The sequence below is a fragment of the Lolium perenne genome, chromosome 5 (assembly GCF_019359855.2).
Source record: "Lolium perenne isolate Kyuss_39 chromosome 5, Kyuss_2.0, whole genome shotgun sequence".
NCBI lineage: Eukaryota > Viridiplantae > Streptophyta > Magnoliopsida > Poales > Poaceae > Lolium > Lolium perenne.
The window spans coordinates 51499435-51521159 of NC_067248.2; the positions used below are offsets into that span (position 1 = coordinate 51499435).

The window sequence follows — 21725 nt, forward strand, 5'->3', positions numbered from 1 at the left end:
TTCTTTTAGCCATTACTTTTCACGCAAAAAAATGATACACCATCACCAATTTGTTGTAGCCATTACTTTTCACGCAAAAAATGATACACCATCACCAATTTGTTTAGCCATTACTTTTCACGCAAAAAATGATACACCATCACCATTTCTTTTAGACATTACTTTTCACGCAAAAAAATGATACACCATCACCCATTTCTTGTAGCCATTTCACGCAAAAAATGATACACCATCACCCATTTCTTGTAGCCATTTCACGGTAAAATGATAAACTATCACGAATTACCATTTCTTTTAGGCATTACTTTTCACGGTAAAATGATAAACTAAATCACGAAGTTCCATTTCCGTCAAAATAGTTCGCATTACTTTTTTGTTGAGATATATACCCCCACAACGTTCATCTCCTCCTTAAATTATTGTGTAAACCCCCACAACGGTCACCTCCTCCTTAATTTATTGTGTAAACCCCTACAACGGTCATCTCTCCCTTATAAACACCCACAACGGCCATCCCTTGTGTCAATAGGTTCTGCCTCTCTCTTCTTCGTTCACATACACTTGATCATCCATTGCCATGGCTTCCACGTCTCGGACGCGGACCGGAAGGGGAAGGGGAAGGGGAAGGGGAAGGGGAAGGGGAAGGGGCGGCCGGGGTGGTGGATCATCATCATTGCCACCACCACCGTCGTCAACACTGCCATTGATCATAGAGGAGTTCTTCATCGTCATCTACGAAGACCCTTTGGTCAAGAAGGTACGTACGCGTTCACACATATATGATGCATGTGATTAATTATGGGCATGTTCTAAAAAACCTTTAATTTCAAACGATCGGCGCTCGATCTCTTTGCAGGCACTCCCAAAAAAGTTTGCTGACTATCTTGACAGCCAGGAGCCAGCTAAGGTGTATCTGCGAGCAACTGACTGCGGTCCTCGTCTCTGGACCGTAGAGGTCCTATTTGACGGACAAGGCCGGATGTATCTCGACAAGGGCTGGGAGAATTTCGCCATCGCGCACGGTGTGGATTTCGGCTGCTACGTACACTTCAAATATGAAGGCGATGATGTGCTCACAGTGAAGGTGTTCGACGGAACAATGTGCAGGAAGTACTACTACTCAGACGACGAAGATACTGACGATGAAAGTGACGACGACGTGAATCCATGCATCCATCCCCTTTAGATAAGGGGATTATGACCAAGAATATATATGTAGCTTCATATGCATCGATTTAGAGATCTACTAGCTATTTTCTATATATTTAGAGATCTAGCTATTTTCTATATATTATGCACAATGTTTAGCATAAGAGTCACTTTAGATTAAGCTACGAAAATAGTCACCTGCCATGGGCTGAGGTGGCCCCATAGAGCGGCTCTATATTATATTCTCTAAATAAATAGACAACCCCAGCGGTCATTGGCTGCGGAGGCACCACAGAGCGGCAATATATGATTTTCTATAAATAAATAGACGACCCCACTGGTCATTGGCTGCGGCAGCCCCACAGAGCGGCAAATATATGTCTTTTCCTGAAAAATAGATGACCCCACTGGTCATTGGCTGCGGCAGCCCCTCAAAGCGGCAATATATGACTTTTCCTGAAAAATAGATGACCCCACTGGTCAATTGCTGCGGCAGCCCTATAGAGCAGCCCCATGTGTCAGCACGAGACGGGTCAGAGAGGAACTGCCCTCTGTGCAGCCCCACCCGTCAGATTAACGGTAACGGTAAGGCCTCTGACCTGACGGCAACCCTCCCGTCCGAGCGTCTGCGAGGGGTTTCAAACTAGAGGGAGGGGTAAACTGAGGAAAAACTAACGAGCTGGGGAAAACTGAGCACAACTAAGGACCCGAGGGCACGAAAATAGAAATCCCTACTATCAAAGACTTTACTTGGCACAACAATGCAATAAAATAAAGATAAGGAGGTGCTACAGTAGTAACAACTTCCAAGACTCAAATATAAAACAAAGGTGCAAAAGTAAAATGATGGGTTGTCTCCCATAAGCGCTTTTCTTTAACGCCTTTCAGCTAGGCGCAGAAAGTGTGTATCAAGTATTATCAAGAGATGAAGCATCAACAGGGGGGTTTGGAGCTTTCTCAACTATGCATTTTATCTTATCTATGTAAGTTTCAGAGGCTCCTTTTTCATTATACTTAGGCTTGCTATCCTCATCAAACAAATTTTCGGGAGCAAGCCAACCATAGTTATTTTATAGAGCTTCATGCATTCCTAGGAGCTTACAAGGTATTGTTGTCTTAATCTCCCCACCATCATTAACATTATTAGTGTTCCTTATTCTATCCATGTCCATCTTTTCAAGGATACTAGCAAAGTTGGTATAAGAGCCAAGCATCTTATATTTAGTAAAGACCTTTCTAGCCTCTCTTGCTACACCACCAAATTCTTTGAGAAGGGTTTCTAAAACAAAATCTTTCTTTTCTCCTTCTTCCATATCACCGAGTGTAAGAAACATATGTTGAATTATAGGATTGAGATTAACAAATTTAGTTTCCAACATGTGTACTAAAGAAGCAACAGCAATTTCATAAGTAGGAGCAAGTTCTACCAAGTGTCTATCTTCAAAATCTTCAGTTGTACTAACGTGAGTGAAAAAATCTTCTATATTATCTCTCCCAATGATAGACCCACGTCCTACCGGTATGTCTTTTAGAGTGTACTTAGGAGGAAACATGATGAAATAGACAAAAAGTAAATAAAGTAAATGCAAGTAACTAATTTTTTTGTGTTTTTGATATAGAGAGCAAGACAGTAAATAAAGTAAAACTACCAACTAATTTTTTTTGTGTTTTTGATTAAGTGCAGCAAACAAAGTAGTAAATAAAATAAAGCAAGACAAAAACAAAGTAAAGAGATTGGAAGTGGGAGACTCCCCTTGCAGCGTGTCTTGATCTCCCCGGCAACGGCGTCAGAAAACAGTCTTGATGCGCGTGAGACACACGTCCGTTGGGAACCCCAAGAGGAAGGTGTGATGTGCACCGCAGTAAGTTTTCCCTCAGTAAGAAACCAAGGTTATCGAACCAGTAGGAGCCAAGAAGCACGTTGAAGGTTGATGGCGGCGGAGTGTAGTGTGGCGCAACACCAGGGATTCCGGCGCCAAGGAACCTGCACAACACAATCACAGTACTTTGCCCCAACGTAACAGTGAGGTTGTCAATCTCACCGGCTTGCTGAAAACAAAGGATTAGATGTATAGTGTGGATGATGATGATTGTTTGCGAAGAACAGTAAAGAACAATTGCAGTAGATTGTATTTCAGATGTAAAGAATAGGACCGGGGTCCACAGTTCACTAGTGGTGTCTCTCCCATAAGATAAACAGATGTTGGGTGAACAAATTACAGTTGGGCAATTGACAAATAAAGAAGGCATAACAATGCACATACATATATCATGATGAGTACTATGAGATTTAATCAGGGCATTACGACAAAGTACATAGACCGCTATCCAGCATGCATCTATGCCTAAAAAGTCCACCTTCAGGTTATCATCCGAACCCCCTCCAGTATTAAGTTGTAAACAACAGACAATTGCATTAAGTATGGTGCGTAATGTAATCAAAACAAATATCCTTAGACAAAGCATCAATGTTTTATCCCTAGTGGCAACAGCACATCCACAACCTTAGAACTTTCTGTCATTGTCCCAGATTTAATGGAGGCATGAACCCACTATCGAGCATAAATACTCCCTCTTGGAGTCACAAGTATCAACTTGGCCAGAGACTCTACTAGCAACGGAGAGCATGCAAGAACATAAATAACATATATGATAGATTGATAATCAACTTGACATAGTATTCAATATTCATCGGATCCCAACAAACACAACATGTAGCATTACAAATAGATGATCTTGATCATGATAGGCAGCTCACAAGATCTAACATGATAGCACAATGAGGAGAAGACGACCATCTAGCTACTGCTATGGACCCATAGTCCAGGGGTGAACTACTCACACATCGATCCGGAGGCGATCATGGCGATGAAGAGACCTCCGGGAGATGATTCCCCTCTCCGGCAGGGTGCCGGAGGCGATCTCCTGAATCCCCCGAGATGGGATTGGCGGCGGCGTCTCTGGAAGGTTTTCCATATTGTGGCTCTCGGTACTGGAGTTATTATCGACGAAGGCTTAAGTAGGCGGAAGGGTAGGTCAGGGGGCGCCACGAGGGCCCCACACGCCAGGGCCGCGCGGCCCAAGCCTTGGCCGCGCCGCCCTGTTGTGTGGGCGCCTCGTCGCCCCACTTCGTTTCTCCTCCGGACTTCTGGAAGCTTCGTGGAAAAATAGGACCCTAGGCGTTGATTTCGTCCAATTCCGAGAGTATTTCCTTACTAGGATTTCTGAAACCAAAAATAGCAGAAAACAACAACTGGCTCTTCGGCATCTCGTCAATAGGTTAGTGCCGGAAAATGCATAATAATGACATATAATGTGTATAAAACATGTGAGTATCATCATAAAAGTAGCATGGAACATAAGAAATTATAGATACGTTTGGGACGTATCAATGACCCACAAGTATAGGGGATCACAATAGTCTTCGAGGGAAGTAAAACCCAAATTTATTGATTCGACACAAGGGGAGGTAAAGAATACTTATAAGCCTTAACATCGGAGTTGTCAATTCAGCCGCATCTGGAAAAGCACTAGTAACAGGGGTGATGAAAGCAGCACTAATATGAGAGTAATAGCAATAGTAACACAGCAACAGTATCACAGAGGAGATGGCACCGGAAAATATTCCAGTGCTTAGTTGACTGTAGAGCAATGATGATGACAAAAGGACCAGGGTTCCTAGCTATCTACACTAGTGGTAACTCTCCAAATAACATGTGTTGGGTGAACAAATTACAGTTGGGCAATTGATAATTGTGAGGGCATGAAAATGCATGCTATGATAAGATAAAGGTTACTATAGTATTTAATTGGGATTACAACATAATACATATACCGTAATCCAACTGCATCTATGACTAATAATCCACCTCCAGGTTATCATCCGAACCCCTTCTAGTATTAAGTTGCAAGCAACATACTATCGCATTAAGCAATGTGTGTAAAGTAAACAATTGAATTATCCTTAGACAAAACATTGTTGTTTTCTCCCTAGTAGCAACATCACATCTACAATCTTAGAAGTTAAAGTCACTCTTCCAGAAAACTAGAGGCATGAATCCACTATCGAGCATAAATACTCCCTCTTGATGATACTGTTATCACCAGATTTTGGCCAAATCAGGAGGTGGGCCGCGATCAGGATGGGCTTGGAAGATTACATGTGGAAGATCTCTGAAGCGGCCTTGCACGGGGAATTTGGGCTAGATTGCCCGTGTATCTTTAATTATGGTAGATTGTATCTAGATTAAAAGTTAGAGTTTATCTCGTGCACGGTTTAGTGCACGCCCACATTAGAAAGTCCGCTGGACTATAAATATGTATCTAGGGTTTATGGAATAAACAACAACCAACGTTCAACCACAAACAAATCTCGGCGCATCGCCAACTCCTTCGTCTCGAGGGTTTCTACCGGTAAGCACCATGCTGCCTAGATCGCATCTTGCGATCTAGGCAGCACAAGCCTGCCCACGTTGTTCATGCGTTGCTCGTACTGAAGCCTTTTTGATGGCGAGCAGCGTAGTTATCTTAGACATGTTAGGGTTAGCATTGTTCTTCATATTACATGCTTTCGTAGTGCAACCCTTGCATGTCTAGCCGCCCTTACACCTACCTTAGGTGTAGGGGCGGCACCCCGCTTGATCATAGTTTAGTAGATCTGATCCGTTACGGTTGCTCCTTGTTTCATCAAGGATTAGTTTAATATCCGCAATAGTTAGGCCTTACAAAGGGTTGGAGGATCCAGCGGCGTGTAGGGTGGCGTTTGCTTGCCCTAGAAAGGATGTTCCGGGGATCAACCTCGTGTTGGTTTTTAGGCCCTGTCTAGGATCGGCTTACGGTCACCGTGCGCGAGCGCGAGGCCCAATCGTGAGTAGGATGATCCGATTATGCGGTGAAAACCCTAAATCGTCGTAGATCTCATTAGCTTTACCTTGATCAAGCAGGACCACCATATATTCGGACACCTTGTCCGGATCATGGGTGGATCGGCTCTTTGAGCCGATTCACAGGATAACCTGAGAGCCGATCGAGGCTCGTATTTAATGTTTACGTGTGTGCCCTGCAGGAAACTAAGCGAGACATCATCCACACCTTCCTGACCAGGTATAGGTCAGGTGGCACGCCCTTGCAGTTGGCATCGGCGCGTGCGACCAGGAGGCTTTGCGGGCCGTCGCTCTGAGGGACTGGGGCCAGCCGCAGCCCTAGTTGTTCCCGGCTCTACTGTGTTGCCCGTCTCTGCCCGCCAGGGGGTTTCTGACGTCAACACATTCTGGCACGCCCGGTGGGACGACCTACGACATCCACCACATCACCGTCTGCATCCGAGATGGCGGAAGGCACTCCGGTCACGTACGAGGATCTGCCTGATGAGCTCAAGAAGAAGCATGACGAAATCAAGGCGGTCCTCGAAGCCGAACTCATCGGCTCTTTCCACCGAACCCGCTCCCATGGCGTCAGGTGGAGGGGTTCCACACCTGAAGGCGCACTCGATGGAGTGGATCTGTCCGCCCCGTCAGAAGAACGCACCAGGTCGCTGAAGTACGAGGATCTGCCCGAGGAGCTCAAAAGGAAACATGACGAGATCAAGGCAACCCTCGAAGCCGAACTCATCGGCTCCTCTGAGAAGGCCCGGCCGCACGATATCAAGCTCGGTAGAGACTCAAGTCCATCGCCTGGCGTCAACATGGTGGATCTCAGCCACTCCATAGGCCAGCCAAAGTTCTCCTTTGGTGTCAACATGGCAGGGCTTGCAAGCCGCCATGGCAAAGATGAAGCAGAAAGCAGCCACTCCCGTGGCAAGGATGAAGAGGAGGCCGATCCACGCGACCGGCCCCAAGATGATGACAGGCGGTACCTGGCAGGGGAGGGAATAAGAAGCGTGCGGTATCAACGTCCACTCTCCGAGCGCCTCCTCAACAAATATGAGCAGCAGCACGACCGACGTCGGCACTACGACGTAGATGATGAAAGGAATTGTCGGTCTGATGCAGAGGTCAGGAGGTACCGTCAACATGATAGAAGCAACGACGGGTACAATCGTCGCGCTGAAGGAAGGTCAAGGGGGCAGGATGACATGGATAGGCACTGGGACTGTCCGTTCTTCAAACATTGCTGGGACTCAGGAATGAGCCGATTGCCAACAATCGAGAACTGCTCAGAATGCAAGCAAAGGAAGAAGGATGCCGCTAACGTGTCTGTGTTCAAGCGTCTAGGGCCTCTCCCGCCTCGGAACAAACACGCTGAGTCCGCTCGGGTGGAAGACCTCGAGGAACTAGAGGACGATGATGAAGAAGATAAATATCATCGGCCCAGGTGGTGCCCTGATGGGCTCAGCCGTTCCCAAAAGCGAAGGGTTCAGCGTCTGCGTGGGTTGGAAGAAGCTGAAAGATTGTACCTGCACACGCTAAGGAAGGCACGGCCTGATCTGGCCACCAAAATCCGGCGAACCCTGGACGAAGAAGGTCGGCCACAAAGAAAAGAGTGGCGCCCCAAGTAGAGGAAAGCCGATGATGATACATCGGCTGGCACAAACATGGTCTTCATTCTTCCAACGGAGTTTAGCGCTCCAAGATTGTATGAAGCACCTGTGGCACAATTAGACTGCGGCCCACGGCCGGTCATCTTTGAGAAGCCAAAAGAAAGAAGTTACAGGCATCTGAAGGCCCTGTACTTGCGAGGCTACATCAATGGGCAGCCTGTCAACAAGATGTTGGTGGACACCGGAGCGGCAGTCAACATTATGCCATACTCCATGCTACGTCGGTTGGGACGCTCCAGCTCGGATCTGATCAAGACCAATGTGACACTGAGTGATTTCAACGGCCAAGCGTCTGACGCACAAGGTGTTCTGAATGTGGATCTGACCGTAGGAAGAAAAACTGTCCCTACGACGTTCTTTATCGTCGACAGCAAGAGTACCTACGCTGTCCTACTAGGGAGAGATTGGATCCACGCCAACTGTTGCATTCCATCCACGATGCACCAATGCCTGATACAGTGGGATGGAGATGAAGTAGAAGTCGTCCATGCAGATGATTCAGTCGAGGTCTCAACGGCCGGCATGGACATTTGGGAGACGTCAGGCCAAGAGCCGCTCTCAGGCATCAATTTGGACGACTGTGAGCGCATCGACGTGACAAGGAACGGGGTTAGGCTGGTTTTATCCACCAGCCTGACTGTGTAACAAAAGCAAATGTCGATGGATAAACGTGGCGAGGCTGATCCTTGTGATCGGCCCCAAAAGATTTGTGAGGGGAACTTACAAAACCTTCACCGAGCAAGCAAATGTGGAGGCCGATTCCAGCAATCGGCCAAAATTATCCTCACCATCCATTCTGCCTGGGTTCAACATGTTATCCAACAGAGCCGATACCATCAATTCTCTTGACAGAATCGACTCCGGGGGGCACCCAGGTGGATAAAGCACGAGGATATGCAGTAGAAGCGTCTCATCCTTTGATGATGGGTATTGGAGTATGGGGGCCGATACACAAATCGGCCGAAAATTCAAAAATTCTTCAAGTTCAGCGGCGTTAGCAGCGAGGAACGTGACATCTTCTAAGACCCTGACTAACGGCAAGGGCAGCACAAACGTGCAAGTCAGGGTAGGGGTGAGCCTAACGAAGGGAGCATATCTCTTCTAAGACCAGGAGAACCGCCGATGACGAAGCCATCGGCTGTCACGTGTTGACTCAGTAAACTGTCACTTCCAGGGGATGTTGCGCCCAGGGTTGGAGGGCGTCAGAAATGCGAGGACATCTTCACCGGAAGTTGCTGCAGCCTGCCGAAGAAAATGAGCCGATCTGATCAGCAAGGCGCAAGGGTTGAACTGAAGAAGCTCGGGGGAGGGCGACTCGTCCTGAAATCTCCTCACTCTAAAGAGCCGATTTTGTTGAATCGGCTGATACTGCATTACGAGTTGGAAACCAAGGATGATCGACGTGGTCGGCTCACTGCTATTCTCGCCCCGATTGAGGCTCGGGGGGGCAGCTCACCTTGAAGGTTCTCTGCTCTGGGGAGCCGATTGCGTTGGAATCGGCTAACTCTGCATCACAACTTGCCTGAAGAATGGTGCTGATGTTGCAAAATTATCAGTTTCAGTATGCAAGACGATCCAGCGACAAGCCCAGAACTATGTTGAGGGCACCTACTCAACACCAGATTACTAGCCTGCTAGATCGGCTGTATAGACTGTCAACGGATGAAAGGTGATCAATTGATTGGCCCCGCACGATAGCACTCTCGGACATGGTCGAGCCCAGGCCTGTTTGCCTGAATTACGGGTCCTCATCATTGTTTCCACCCCGGCTGAGGCTCGGGGGGCAACTTGCCACGAGAGGTCCTTTGCTATAAGAAAGCCGATTTTGCTAAAATCGGTTGGCTCTGCATCTCAGTTTAATTTTGAGCAATGGTTGCTGAAAGAGAACAGAGCACGATTATAAAACGTCACTGCAGAAGTGATGCCTGTCCTGCAGAAGTGGCAGCTTCGGCGTTTAAATTGATCCAGCAACAGTCCTAGGGCTCTTCTGAAGGCAAAGAGGATCTGGAAGGGAAGGATGCGGCAGAGGAATGTCTGAAAGGCCTAGGGTTTACACGATTATGGCTTGGCCTTGTTTGATCAGGAGTTTGGGTCCGGATGGATCTATCTCGAAGTTTATCGTGAGAGACCGATGCGATGCTATCGGCTTATTGGGCATTGACCAGTTTGGCAATCGGCAGAATCAGTACGAAGGACAATCGGCTAAATTATCATAAAGGGAATCGGCAAAATCAAATTGGGGAATTTCTTCATTGATAAACCAGATTTCTTACATAGAAGAGCTGATTGCTCTCAAAAGGAAGTACTAGGGGATACATTGCCCCGTCTGCTACTGCTGGCCCTATGCTAAGATCCTATCTAGGGGCCGCTGCTGCCCTCGTCGTCGTCGTCGCCGTCATCGCCACTGCCGGCGCTGCTCCCTACCGGCTCGTCATCGCTGCTCCAGCGGCCGCCGACAGGACCCTCGTTGTCTTCGTCCTCTTCGTCAGCGTCGTCGTCGCTGTCGACGTCGCTGAGGTTCCTGGGCCAGAGGTGGCGGCGTTTGGCCGGCGGCTCGTCGGAGGAGCTGTCTTCGTCCTCCTCCTCCTCCTCCTCCTTCGCCTCCTCGGAGGAGGTGAAGTCATCCCAGGAGAAGCGATCGTCATCGCTCTCCTCCTCCGATTCCCCGTCGGCGAGGAAGCGGAGGTCGCTCTCCCCACTGGTCAAGGATTTGTCTTCCTCGGACCAGATGGAGGAGGCGTGGTCTTCCAGGTCCCATTCTTCTGGTGCGCGAATGTCCGGCGGCGTCTCACGGGAGGAGGAGAACCCGAGGGAGAGTTCCGAGGAGGTGGAGGAAGAGGAAGACATGGTGCGCAGAAGGGTTTTTGGGAGTACTAATGTGGAGAGGACGAAGAGGAGAACTGTTCGATGCAGTTAAATAAAGGGGATGGAGATTTAATTTTCGAACAGTTTTCGAGGACATGGTGCCAAAACTGTCAAATCGTGCAGAGAAGTTGGGAAGGCAAGTCGTCATGATGAAACATACTGCGACGGTTCTGTTCTGCCACGATATGACCCTTCGAAGGAAAAACAGAGTGGTTTTGAAATTATCATTACCAAAACCAGGGGGGCATGTGTTATCACCAGATTTTGGCCAAATCAGGAGGTGGGCCGCGATCAGGATGGGCTTGGAAGATTACATGTGGAAGATCTCTGAAGCGGCCTTGCACGGGGAATTTGGGCTAGATTGCCCGTGTATCTTTAATTATGGTAGATTGTATCTAGATTAAAAGTTAGAGTTTATCTCGTGCACGGTTTAGTGCACGCCCACATTAGAAAGTCCGCTGGACTATAAATATGTATCTAGGGTTTATGGAATAAACAACAACCAACGTTCAACCACAAACAAATCTCGGCGCATCGCCAACTCCTTCGTCTCGAGGGTTTCTACCGGTAAGCACCATGCTGCCTAGATCGCATCTTGCGATCTAGGCAGCACAAGCCTGCCCACGTTGTTCATGCGTTGCTCGTACTGAAGCCTTTTTGATGGCGAGCAGCGTAGTTATCTTAGACATGTTAGGGTTAGCATTGTTCTTCATATTACATGCTTTCGTAGTGCAACCCTTGCATGTCTAGCCGCCCTTACACCTACCTTAGGTGTAGGGGCGGCACCCCGCTTGATCATAGTATAGTAGATCTGATCCGTTACGGTTGCTCCTTGTTTCATCAAGGATTAGTTTAATATCCGCAATAGTTAGGCCTTACAAAGGGTTGGAGGATCCAGCGGCGTGTAGGGTGGCGTTTGCTTGCCCTAGAAAGGATGTTCCGGGGATCAACCTCATGTTGGTTTTTAGGCCCTGTCTAGGATCGGCTTACGGTCACCGTGCGCGAGCGCGAGGCCCAATCGTGAGTAGGATGATCCGATTATGCGGTGAAAACCCTAAATCATCGTAGATCTCATTAGCTTTACCTTGATCAAGCAGGACCACCATATATTCGGACACCTTGTCCGGATCATGGGTGGATCGGCTCTTTGAGCCGATTCACAGGATAACCTGAGAGCCGATCGAGGCTCGTATTTAATGTTTACGTGTGTGCTCTGCAGGAAACTAAGCGAGGCATCATCCACACCTTCCTGACCAGGTATAGGTCAGGTGGCACGCCCTTGCAGTTGGCATCGGCGCGTGCGACCAGGAGGCTTTGCGGGCCGTCGCTCTGAGGGACTAGGGCCAGCCGCAGCCCTAGTTGTTCCCGGCTCTACTGTGTTGCCCGTCTCTGCCCGCCAGGGGGTTTCTGACGTCAACAGATACATGCAACTACTTGATCAAGGTAACTACAAGTACCGGAGAGCATGCAAGATCTTAAATAACAGTAGTATGATAATACTTAACAATCTGATCACAATTCCACAATTTATCGGATCCCAACAAACACAACACCGATTACATCATATGGATCTCAATCATGTACGTAAGGCAGCTCATGAGATCATTGTATTGAAGTACATGGGAGAGAGAGTACCAACTAGCTACAGCCGAGAATCCGTAGTCCAGAGGGGAACTACTCATGAACCATCATGGAGTCGAAGTGGAGGCGGTGGAGTCGATGGAGATGGCTTCGGGGTCCATCCCCATCCCGGCAGGGTGCCGGAATAGGAACTTTTGACCCCCGAAACTCGTCTGGACGATGGCGGCGGCGACAGAACTTTTCGTGGATGGATGCTTGTATATTCAGGGTTTTCTCGTCGAAGGCTTTATATAGGCGGAAGATTTAGGTCGATGGGGTGCCTGGTGGCCCCACACTACCCTAGGCGCGGGCTAGGTCTAGGCCGCGCCTAGGGGTGGTTTGGGCGCCCTGCTGTGCCTCTTCGACCGCCCTTCAGACTTTGTATTCGTTTCGGTAAAATATTGACTTCAGATTTTGTTTCGTCCAATTCCGAGAATATTTCCTGTACAACTTTTCTGAAATACAAAAATAGTAGAAAACAGGGAACTGACACTCTGACATCTTGTTAATAGGTTAGTGCCGGAAATCATGTAAAAGTGCAACGAAGTGTAAGCAAAACATATATGAATTGGTGTAAAACAAGCATGGATCATCAAAAATTATAGATACGTTTGAGACGTATCGGGTACCGCCCCGGCTCGGTCGGTGGTACCGCCCGGGAACGGCCGGAGGTACCAGTCCCCCTCTCTCCCGCGCGGCAGCCCTTCCACTGCGTGGCCACATCGACTAGGGGCCGGTACTACCGGCAGGATTCTCCACGGGGGGGGGGGGGGGTATAAAAACCCCCTTCTTTCCCACATCTCAAGGAACTCCATTGCTAGACCTTAAATTTCCTAGATCTCTCTACTGTCCCACTCAAACTTCACCATACTTGAGGATTTGGTAGAGGAGACCTAGATCTATACTTCCACCGAAGGAATTTGTGTTTCATCAACATTCTTAGTGGATCTTTGTGAGGTGACCTTGAAGCTACTCTTCATGTAAAGCTTCGTGGTTACATCTTGGGAGCCTACAATTCGGTTGTGGATGTGTGCCCCAAGCTTTGTGTAAAGGTGCCGGTTGCGACCTCAAGGCAATCACTTAGTGGAGCGTGGGCTAGTCCTTTGTGGCGTTGCTCACCGGAGAATAGGGTGAGCCTTCGTGGCACCACACCCCTCCAAACGTAGACGTACATCCCTTTACAAGGAAGGAACTACGGGAATCATATCCTCGCCTCTCCGCGTGCTCCACACCTCGGTTACCTCTATCCTCTTACTGCCTTTACTATTTGTATCTTGTATTGTGTATTATTGCTTGTATCTTGTCATATAAGTGAATTCACATAGTTGCATATCTAGAGAATTTACCTTTGTGTCAAGCCTAAATTGAAAAGGAATTAAAATTTGAGGTAACACCTATTCACTCCCCTCTCTCGAGGTGTCATACGATCCTTTCAGCGCCGCGCCTTCGGCTGTGTCTGTAGTCGTCGCTAGGTGGTCCGAGTACCAATTTGTAATTCTATTTATTTTTGTGCTATTTATATTATTGTTGATGATTATTAATAGATCGGTAGATTTCTCACAAAAAAACATATATACGGTATTGATTGTAAATAAAAAAAGAGCTTCCTTGTTCAAGGATAAATGGGCCGAGCCAATCATGACAGTGTGGACTGTGGAGCACATCGTGCGTGCGGCCCATCGGGCTTCTTTCCTTTCTTCTCCCCCAATCCAATCCAACTCCACAAAGTACCCAAACCCAAGAGCCAAGAAGAACGCCAAGCTACCTCGTCTCCGACTGATCAGGTACGGCGGCTCCGGCGAACTCAGGAGATCCAACTAGTTGTTACTCTTTCTCTTCTCTGCTCTCTCTCTCTCTCTCTCAAAGTCGAGAGGGAACTCTCTCTCCCTCACGCGTCGGCCGCCGGCCAGGCCGCGGGCTCCCTCCTCCCCCGCCAGCCGCCCCGGCGGCGGAACCCCGGATCTGTGCGGGTGATTCGGCGGAACCGCGATCTTGACTCGTTTTCTGCGTGCAGGATGGCCGGATCGGTGGAACTCCCCGCCAAGGGCGGCTTCAGCTTCGACCTGTGCCGCAGGAACGCCATGCTGGAGAAGAACGGCCTCAAGATGCCCGGGTTCAGGAAGACCGGGACCACCATCGTCGGCCTCGTGTTTCAGGTCAGTTGTGGCTTGATCTTCACCGTCTCTATTGCATTCCAGGATTCTGATGGAGCACTGTGGTGTAGGAAAAAAAATTCACACGATTATTATCCAGCTATCTGAGTGCTCATTTAGATGCAAAATAGAGCTAGTTCCGAAAGAAGAAGCTTGTAGTAAATGCAATGATTAGCCAAAATGAAAATATAATCGGTCTTCCATGCTCCCACAATCTAGCTAGAATTTAACACCACTTGTTTCTGGATTAAACAGCATATACGTGAACAGAGCTTTCGGCTGAGCCAAACTAAGTACTATGTAAAATTACGAAAAAACAAAGTTGAGACTTACTTGGTTCATTGGCATATGATTTTTTATGGGGCTAACTATTATGTTTTAAGAAAGATTAAGTCGCTTACTTCCTCGACTCATCTCACTTGCTCAGCAGTAATATCCAAGTAAATTGGATTTTCCCTTTTAAAATGAGTGACCACGTATCTATGATTCTTATACAAAAGTGTATGATTCATATCCTTCATGGAACGTAACCGGGAAAGATGCAACCCACCTGTTTCGTGTTAGAAGCCAGAGTACCAAGACGTACTGTTTCACTGTGGTCTTTTACTGCACAGGGAAATACAAAATGTTAAACAAAAAGTGTCAAAAATGTGAAATATATTGTTGCTTTACTTCCAGGCCTGTAGTGTTTTGTCAAGGTCTCAATCACTCATGCATTGGAATCACTGGCCTGCTGAAGGTCATGATTTCGCACTTGCTAGCACACACATGTTTGTACTTGATGAGTTTAGTCCAGGGTTAGCTGGTCTTGAGTAAATCTGAATCATTGGCCCAAAAATAAGTCCATGTTCAATGATATTTTGAGAATACAGAAAGTGATATTTTACAACATAAATGTATGCTCTGAAATTTTCCTACTGTTTAATTCTGAGATATCGTTGGGCTCAGTTGGCAATAAGAACATCACATGGTTTATTGGGTATGCATGACATCTACTCCCTCCGTTAGGGATTATAAGGCCCCCACGTATCACTAGGTCATAAATTTAACTAACGTAATAGAAGATATATATTACAAAACATATGCCATCAGAAAGTTTAGATGTTCTACTTTCTAGTGACATATTTTTTGTATTGTACAATTTATGTTATGTAGGTCAAATTGACAACCTAAAAAAATACGCGATGGCCTTATAATCCCTAACGGAGGTAGTAACCATGATGAAACAACTACTTATGGATCACGTCCTACTTCTTGGTATTTGACTAATAAAGTTTTTATGGAAAACTCCGGATAAGGTCCTGACAATTTGCTGTGTAATTTCGAGACAAGAATTGCACCCTCACCAAGTAATGAGCTTAAGGCATTTGGGGAGTGGCGAGGAGAAAACTGTTTCTACTTACTATTTTACAGATGCAACTATATGGACTAAACAATAGTTTCTTTGCTTCTTATATATAGCCTCTACCTGGTTAGTGGTTATACATATTCCTTCAAACATAACCAGTTCATAATGCAATTTCTACCATGAATCTACTGACAACCAAGGGTAGTTTAAGATCGATACATTCTATGGCACTATCCCAAAGGACCTATTGGAAATAAATATTGATCATTGAAAGCAATAACCTTAGGTTGAACTTAATAACTATGACTGAGCTCACGTCTCACGTAGATTTGCACAGAAATTGCCATAACAACAAAAAAGCCACTGCGTCGGCTGATGACGTATACTTGGTTAGAAGATTGTGCAATATGGTTTGGAACTGGCATCCTTTTTGTGGTTATCTGTTATCATGAAGAGTTACCTGATAATGAACTATGTTTCATATCTAGGATGGTGTAGTTCTTGGGGCAGACACAAGGGCAACTGAGGGTCCTATAGTTGCTGATAAGAACTGCGAGAAAATTCATTTCATGGCACCGAACATATACTGCTGTGGTGCTGGAACTGCTGCTGACACGGAGGCTGTGACAGGTAAGAAGTTATTGACTAAAAAAACCAAACTAATCCTTGTTTACTGCCATGTATTCGTTTGTGCATCTGTCACACAAACATCGTAATATCTGCCCTTACTCCAGATATGGTCAGCTCCCAGCTACAGCTTCACCGTTATGCTACTAGTCGCGAGTCAAGAGTTGTGACCGCCCTTACACTACTGAAGACACACCTGTTTAACTACCAAGGTCATGTTAGTGCTGCCCTGGTTCTTGGCGGAGTAGATGTAACTGGACCACATCTACACACTGTAAGTATCTATTAGTGCACTTGTTTGATGATCTTCTGGAAAAGAAGTTCTGGATAATTTATTAACTTTTGCATCCCTAGGTTTATCCACATGGTTCCACAGATACTCTTCCTTTTGCCACGATGGGTTCTGGATCCCTTGCTGCAATGTCTGTGTTTGAATCGAGGTACAAAGAAGGCCTCACTGTAAGTGAAGAATTCATTGGTTCCTTCACCTGATTATGTTTTCATGCGAGCTGTCTTAAGTAGCATCTGCAGATCAAAGTCCTTGTTTTTTATGTTCCAAAAAAATAGCAACATTGTACTAAAGAATTCTTTTTATCCTCTAGAGGGAGGAGGGAATACGACTTGTAGCTGATGCAATATGTGCTGGTATCTTCAATGACTTGGGGAGTGGCAGCAACGTGGATGTTTGTGTAATAACCAAGGTATGCTAGTTCTGTTTCCATAGATGACAGACACTACTTCAAAGTGTTAGCAAACACTTGATGAAATGTTCATTTGTCACTTGTCAGCGAATGACTTCCCAAACTATTCATCTCATTTTAATTTTCTAGTGCTCCACGTTGAAAGTCTTTGTTGCATAATCCCACCACCCATTTTTGAGTCTTCTTCAACTCGAATTGGGTGCCTATTTCTTTTATATAAAATTTTACCTAGTTCCTCCTAGGTAATCTCGTTTTTTTCTTTGTTGCACATGGCTGACTCGTAAATAAAACATTCAACTTAGTTACCTATGCAAGTGCATTATGCCTTTTACCATGTGGGACAAATTACTAGATGCAAATTGTGTAAGCAGGTGATACACATGTAAAAAAAAAGCAGGTGATACAGAGTAGCATTTTATTATCTGAGTGCTCACATTAAGAAAATAGAGAATAAGGCCTGATTTTCTTTGTGTGATATTCAGTAATATAATGCACTAGGTCCCCTTTCACTAACTAACCAAGTTTCCCGTTAACAATACCAGGGGAAAACAGAGTACTTGAGAACCCACCAGGAACCAAATCCAAGGACTTACGCTAGCTCGAAGGGTTTCAGCTTCGCCAAAGGTCATACTGGTAAGTGTGGCGATTCATATACATAGCGGTGCTCGAGAGTTACCAAGTTAAAAAATAATCCCATCTGTTGCTTGCAGAGGTATTGTCCACAAAGATCACACAGCTCAAGCTAAAGCCTGAGGTCACCGAGGGTGATGCCATGGAAGAGGAGTAATCTTACGTTCTTGCATTCGGATCAGCAGTTATATTACGAATTTGTGTAATTTCTATTTTTCTCATTAGATATGCTAGACCATAAAAGATGTATGTAGTTTTTTTTTGTACCTGCTGAACTTAGTGGAAAACTATTATGTCAAAGATGTTCACGGATGCTTCTTGATGCAGATGTAAGGATTTACTAGTTTGTGATGTTAGTGTTTGTGCCATGTCAGTCCTTCATCAATATGTGCTATACTCTGTAGATTTCTCATGTGTTTAGCATCTCTGATATGAATGTGGAATCATACTCCCTATTAAATTACTGCAGTCAAATGATATCCTTGGAAATTGCTGATTCTCACTAGGTTCTCAGATAAACCAGTCAAATATTTGGAACCTGCAAACCCCTACAAGGTTGCCTATTGTCTAATCTTACTAAACACGACGATGACAACAATATGAATACATGTATCGCAGCAGTAGTTGAACCATCCATTATCAGTTTTGCCATTTTTCCTAGGCAAAAGAGCCTTAAGTCTTTTGCCATTTTTCCTAGGCAAAAGAGTCTTAAGTCATGGACCATTAATCAACTCATGGTACCATTGCTTTCATTGAGCTGTACAAAAGATCGCCACAAAATTCTGAAATTCACTGTCTTTGCTTACCTGTTCTACTTTGAACTGCTTTGAAGACAAGAAAAAACATAAATAACAGAAGTCAGGAAATTTTGATTTTCGTTTGTACATATTACCGCAAACAAATCAGCTCCAAACTATAGAAACTAGAAAGTGGAGATTGCGATAAGTAACATAATGCTCATTTTCAGTGACCGTTCGTTCGTTTCATAGAGAACTATTTACACACTTCAACAACAGCAAGCGACCGAGAGAAGCTCAAATTTGATCAGTTGGCGTATTGGGAGTGAGCAGCCGCAATGAGGGCAGCTCCGAGCCCCGACCCATCTTTGGTGAGATTGACACACACCGACTTGGAAGCCTCCTCTCCCAGCAGCTCGACCAGCGTGCTCTCCAGGCACTGCCGGAACTTGCCGTAGTGCTCGAACAGCCCTCCGTCGATCGCGATGCCGGTCTTCCTCTTGTCATCCGGGGTGCCCCTCCCGATCTTCCTCATGATCCCCACGATCCCTGCTGCAGCCAGCCTGGCAGACCGGGTGGTGACGATGTCGCAGATTTCGACCACCATCTTGCGAGTCTCAAAGGATGTGTCTGCGATCTTCAGATTTGCAGCCAGTTTCTCAGCCACAATCGTGAGATCAGGTGTTTCGTCGTGGTGCATTGCGGATACATCAGGAGTCCTGAACGTGACACACGGAGAGAAGAGATTTTGATCAGGATACATCGCATCGGAGTCGTATTCACGTCAAATTAAACAAATCAAAGACATGCCATGCTGTAATGCAGTTAGCAATGTTCCTACCTGAGAACAAAGTGAGATCTGAGTTTCGTGCTGTCAACATCGCCGAAAATCAAACACTGCGTGGCAATCTTAAGAAGCACCCTCCTCACGATGTCGCCTAGATACAGTCCAGAAATCAGCTTCTCGAAGATCTGTGTAAGGGAGCCATTGTTAGCTAACACAACAGAGTGAAAGTAAAGTTTTAACATGGATGAGATCGAACTATATGTTTTTTCTGCAGAAAACTTGCCTGGCCTCTGGGGTTTACGCTCTCCTCATCTAGTGCTTGGTCATATTCTGTGGTTGGGAGGCAAGGCGAATTGAAGTTACCCCACTCTGTATTTATAACCTGAAAGGAAGAAATAAGTAGAGTGAGAAGAGATTGACAAATGTTATGGTACACTGCACACTAGTTATTCAGAAGTGAAAAAGTCTATCTATCTATAAACCTTACCATATTTCCTGATTGCGGCAACTCTCCGTTCAACTTGGGTATGGCATTTGCCTTTTCGACATATGCAGCGTTTGAACCGGTACCCAGTATAACGCCGATGACAATATCTTCGTCGTTGTAGCTGCCCGCAGCCAGCGTCCCGACGGTGTCATTGATCTGAACCATGAACATGTTATGTCAGAATGATGTAAGAGCATTGTCTGTTTATTTCTTCAGAAGGGAAGATCCCTGGTGAGACTAATCAAAACCAGATGAGAGAACTAACCAGAGCAGATACACGCATGTCCAGGCCTTGCTTCTCCATGGCCGTCTTCAATTCAGCTACCACATCTTCACCAACCTGGCAAGATTTCAGATGATTTTAAGGCGAATGATACAACTCTGACACGATACTAGTAGGTGAGAGATGGATTTTGTTGAACATATGTAGAGGGAGTGTTTACCGCGTCATCTACCGCAAACTCCTTGGTCCACTTGATGAGCGTGCCAGATGCAACGGAAGTTTGCCTGACTGGGAAAGAGAAGGTGAACCCCAGCTCCCTTTGCTTGCCACCCAATACTACTTTGTTATGCTGCCCTTCGTCAGCAACGAACTTGGCCAGAGCAGACGCGATGAAACCAAACAGATCCTGCAGAGAGGCATCACATGATGTCGAATGAGCCAACCACATGCAAGTTAAGGGACACGCATTCATGGTGATGAAACTTGGAAGCTGCAAAAAACATGTGTACTAACCGCGGAGCTTCCTGAGATGAGATGAGGAGGAATAGAGACCTCCCTGGACTCGAGGTTGGCGACGCGCTTGTCCTTGCCCGCGAGCTGCACACGCAGGACGCGGAAGTTCGTTCCTCCGAGGTCAAGCGCGTAGAACAAGCCCTCTTCGCTCCTAAATTCAGTAGCACAGAATGTAAGCCCACGGATTAGGGAAAGGACACACTCTTATATATAGCCATATAGTCAGCATAAAATATGAAATTCTGGATATAGGTTTTGTCAAACTTTAAAAACTTAAGCACCACTAGTTTTGAACTAATTATTGTTATTGGATATTGAAAGTTGCACGTAGATTTGTCTTGAAAATTACTCTTATAATGAAGGCAACTACTAGGAGTAGGATTCAGACTTAGGCTAGAGCACACAGCTGAAAAAAAAGACTGTAAGCTAGGCAAAAAGATCAATTCATGTTCATGGACTCTTATTTCCGCTAACAACCATCACGGAAAAAAAACAAACTCAAGCAAGATATGTATGTATGTAATGTCCGATTCTATGAAGAAATTTACATGAAAGGAATACGGAAACGGCCAAGTGAAGGATTACCCATTGGGAAGGTTGTCGATGTAGGAGACGATCATCTTTATCTTGCTCCCGCCTTCCTCCTGCAGCCCCGTCTTCATCTCCTCCATCGCCGCGGTCACACCATCCAGCTGCGCCGCCGGCGTCGCAAAGTGCCCGTTGGGGAGGTCGTCTACGTAGGAGACGATCATCTCGATCTTCCCACCTTCCCCCCGCAGTCCCGCCCTCATCTCCTCCTCCATCGCCGCGGCCACAGAATCCAGCCGCGTCGCCGGCGTCGCGCAGTCCTCCCGGAGCTGCGCTACCACCTGCTCTGCCACTGCTTCGACGATCGCCGCCACCATGATCCCGCCGACGAAACGAGAAGGCCGCTGAGGAATCTTGCGTGTTCTCTCTTTTTCCGCTGGGAAAGGTTTGCTTCCTCCTTCTTGTTCGTGAAGAAGAAGATACGACGATCACAATCTTGGGAGGGAACTCAGGTGCGGGGCTGAATTTATATATGCTGGCATATCCGGTGGAGAAAAAGGCTCAGGTCGGGTCGGATATGGATGGCAGTTACGGAGGTTGCGTCGGCTTCGGATAGAATTCCCGCTCCGACTCGTAGTCTCCGGGCGACGAGACCAAGAGAGGCCGTCGCCAAGAGTGCTGCCGCAGTGCCGCAGCTTTCAACCTTCACGAGGAACGGATGATTTTGACTCGCTTGGTACGTGCCGATAATGACGTGTCAAGACTCAAGAATAAAGTCATGGAAAACATACACGTTTCTACGTACCATATTTCGGTTAT

The 21725-nt window shown here is 46.4% G+C and overlaps 2 protein-coding genes across 4 annotated transcripts; one reads left to right on the plus strand and one right to left on the minus strand.

Annotated features, from left to right (window-relative positions):
• Positions 1 to 13846: 13846 nt before the first annotated feature.
• Positions 13847 to 18004, plus strand: LOC127299166 (proteasome subunit beta type-7-B). Of its 2 annotated transcripts, none has more exons than XM_051329083.2 (8): positions 13847 to 13956; positions 14187 to 14328; positions 16162 to 16303; positions 16408 to 16574; positions 16655 to 16759; positions 16903 to 17001; positions 17544 to 17634; positions 17712 to 18004. In XM_051329083.2, exons 2-8 carry the CDS (start codon positions 14188 to 14190, stop codon positions 17786 to 17788), a joined length of 822 nt encoding a protein of 273 aa, XP_051185043.1. In that variant the 5' UTR covers positions 13847 to 13956; position 14187; the 3' UTR covers positions 17789 to 18004. The 2 variants fall into 2 exon arrangements, with proteins under 2 accessions (XP_051185043.1, XP_051185042.1); XM_051329082.2 differs by having other exon boundaries at positions 13868 to 13992.
• Positions 18005 to 18529: 525 nt separating this feature from the next.
• LOC127299167 (hexokinase-7-like) lies at positions 18530 to 21523 on the minus strand. Of its 2 annotated transcripts, XM_051329084.2 has the most exons (9): positions 21145 to 21523; positions 20964 to 21015; positions 20379 to 20529; positions 20086 to 20271; positions 19908 to 19982; positions 19643 to 19798; positions 19439 to 19537; positions 19210 to 19340; positions 18530 to 19087 (listed from the first exon to the last, which is right to left on the minus strand). In XM_051329084.2, the coding sequence occupies exons 1-9, from the start codon at positions 21281 to 21283 to the stop codon at positions 18676 to 18678; spliced, it is 1401 nt and encodes a 466-aa protein (XP_051185044.1). In that variant the 5' UTR covers positions 21284 to 21523; the 3' UTR covers positions 18530 to 18675. The 2 variants fall into 2 exon arrangements, with proteins under 2 accessions (XP_051185044.1, XP_051185045.1); XM_051329085.2 differs by having other exon boundaries at positions 20964 to 21523.
• Positions 21524 to 21725: the final 202 nt, after the last annotated feature.

What these genes read in the sequence shown, in the direction of transcription:
- LOC127299166 (XM_051329083.2), top strand. Translation starts at nt 14,188, where the DNA reads ATGGCCGGATCGGTGGAACTCCCCGCCAAGGGCGGCTTCAGCTTCGAC. An exon ending in TCGTCGGCCTCGTGTTTCAG is followed by an intron (nt 14,329 to 16,161) that starts GTCAGTTGTGGC and finishes TTTCATATCTAG; the next exon opens with GATGGTGTAGTTCTTGGGGC. An exon ending in TGACACGGAGGCTGTGACAG is followed by an intron (nt 16,304 to 16,407) that starts GTAAGAAGTTAT and finishes CCCTTACTCCAG; the next exon opens with ATATGGTCAGCTCCCAGCTA.
- LOC127299167 (XM_051329085.2), bottom strand. Translation starts at nt 21,283, where the DNA reads ATGGTGGCGGCGATCGTCGAAGCAGTGGCAGAGCAGGTGGTAGCGCAG. An exon ending in TCATCTCAGGAAGCTCCGCG is followed by an intron (nt 20,272 to 20,378) that starts GTTAGTACACAT and finishes GCCTCTCTGCAG; the next exon opens with GATCTGTTTGGTTTCATCGC. An exon ending in AGATCTCACTTTGTTCTCAG is followed by an intron (nt 19,088 to 19,209) that starts GTAGGAACATTG and finishes TGTCACGTTCAG; the next exon opens with GACTCCTGATGTATCCGCAA.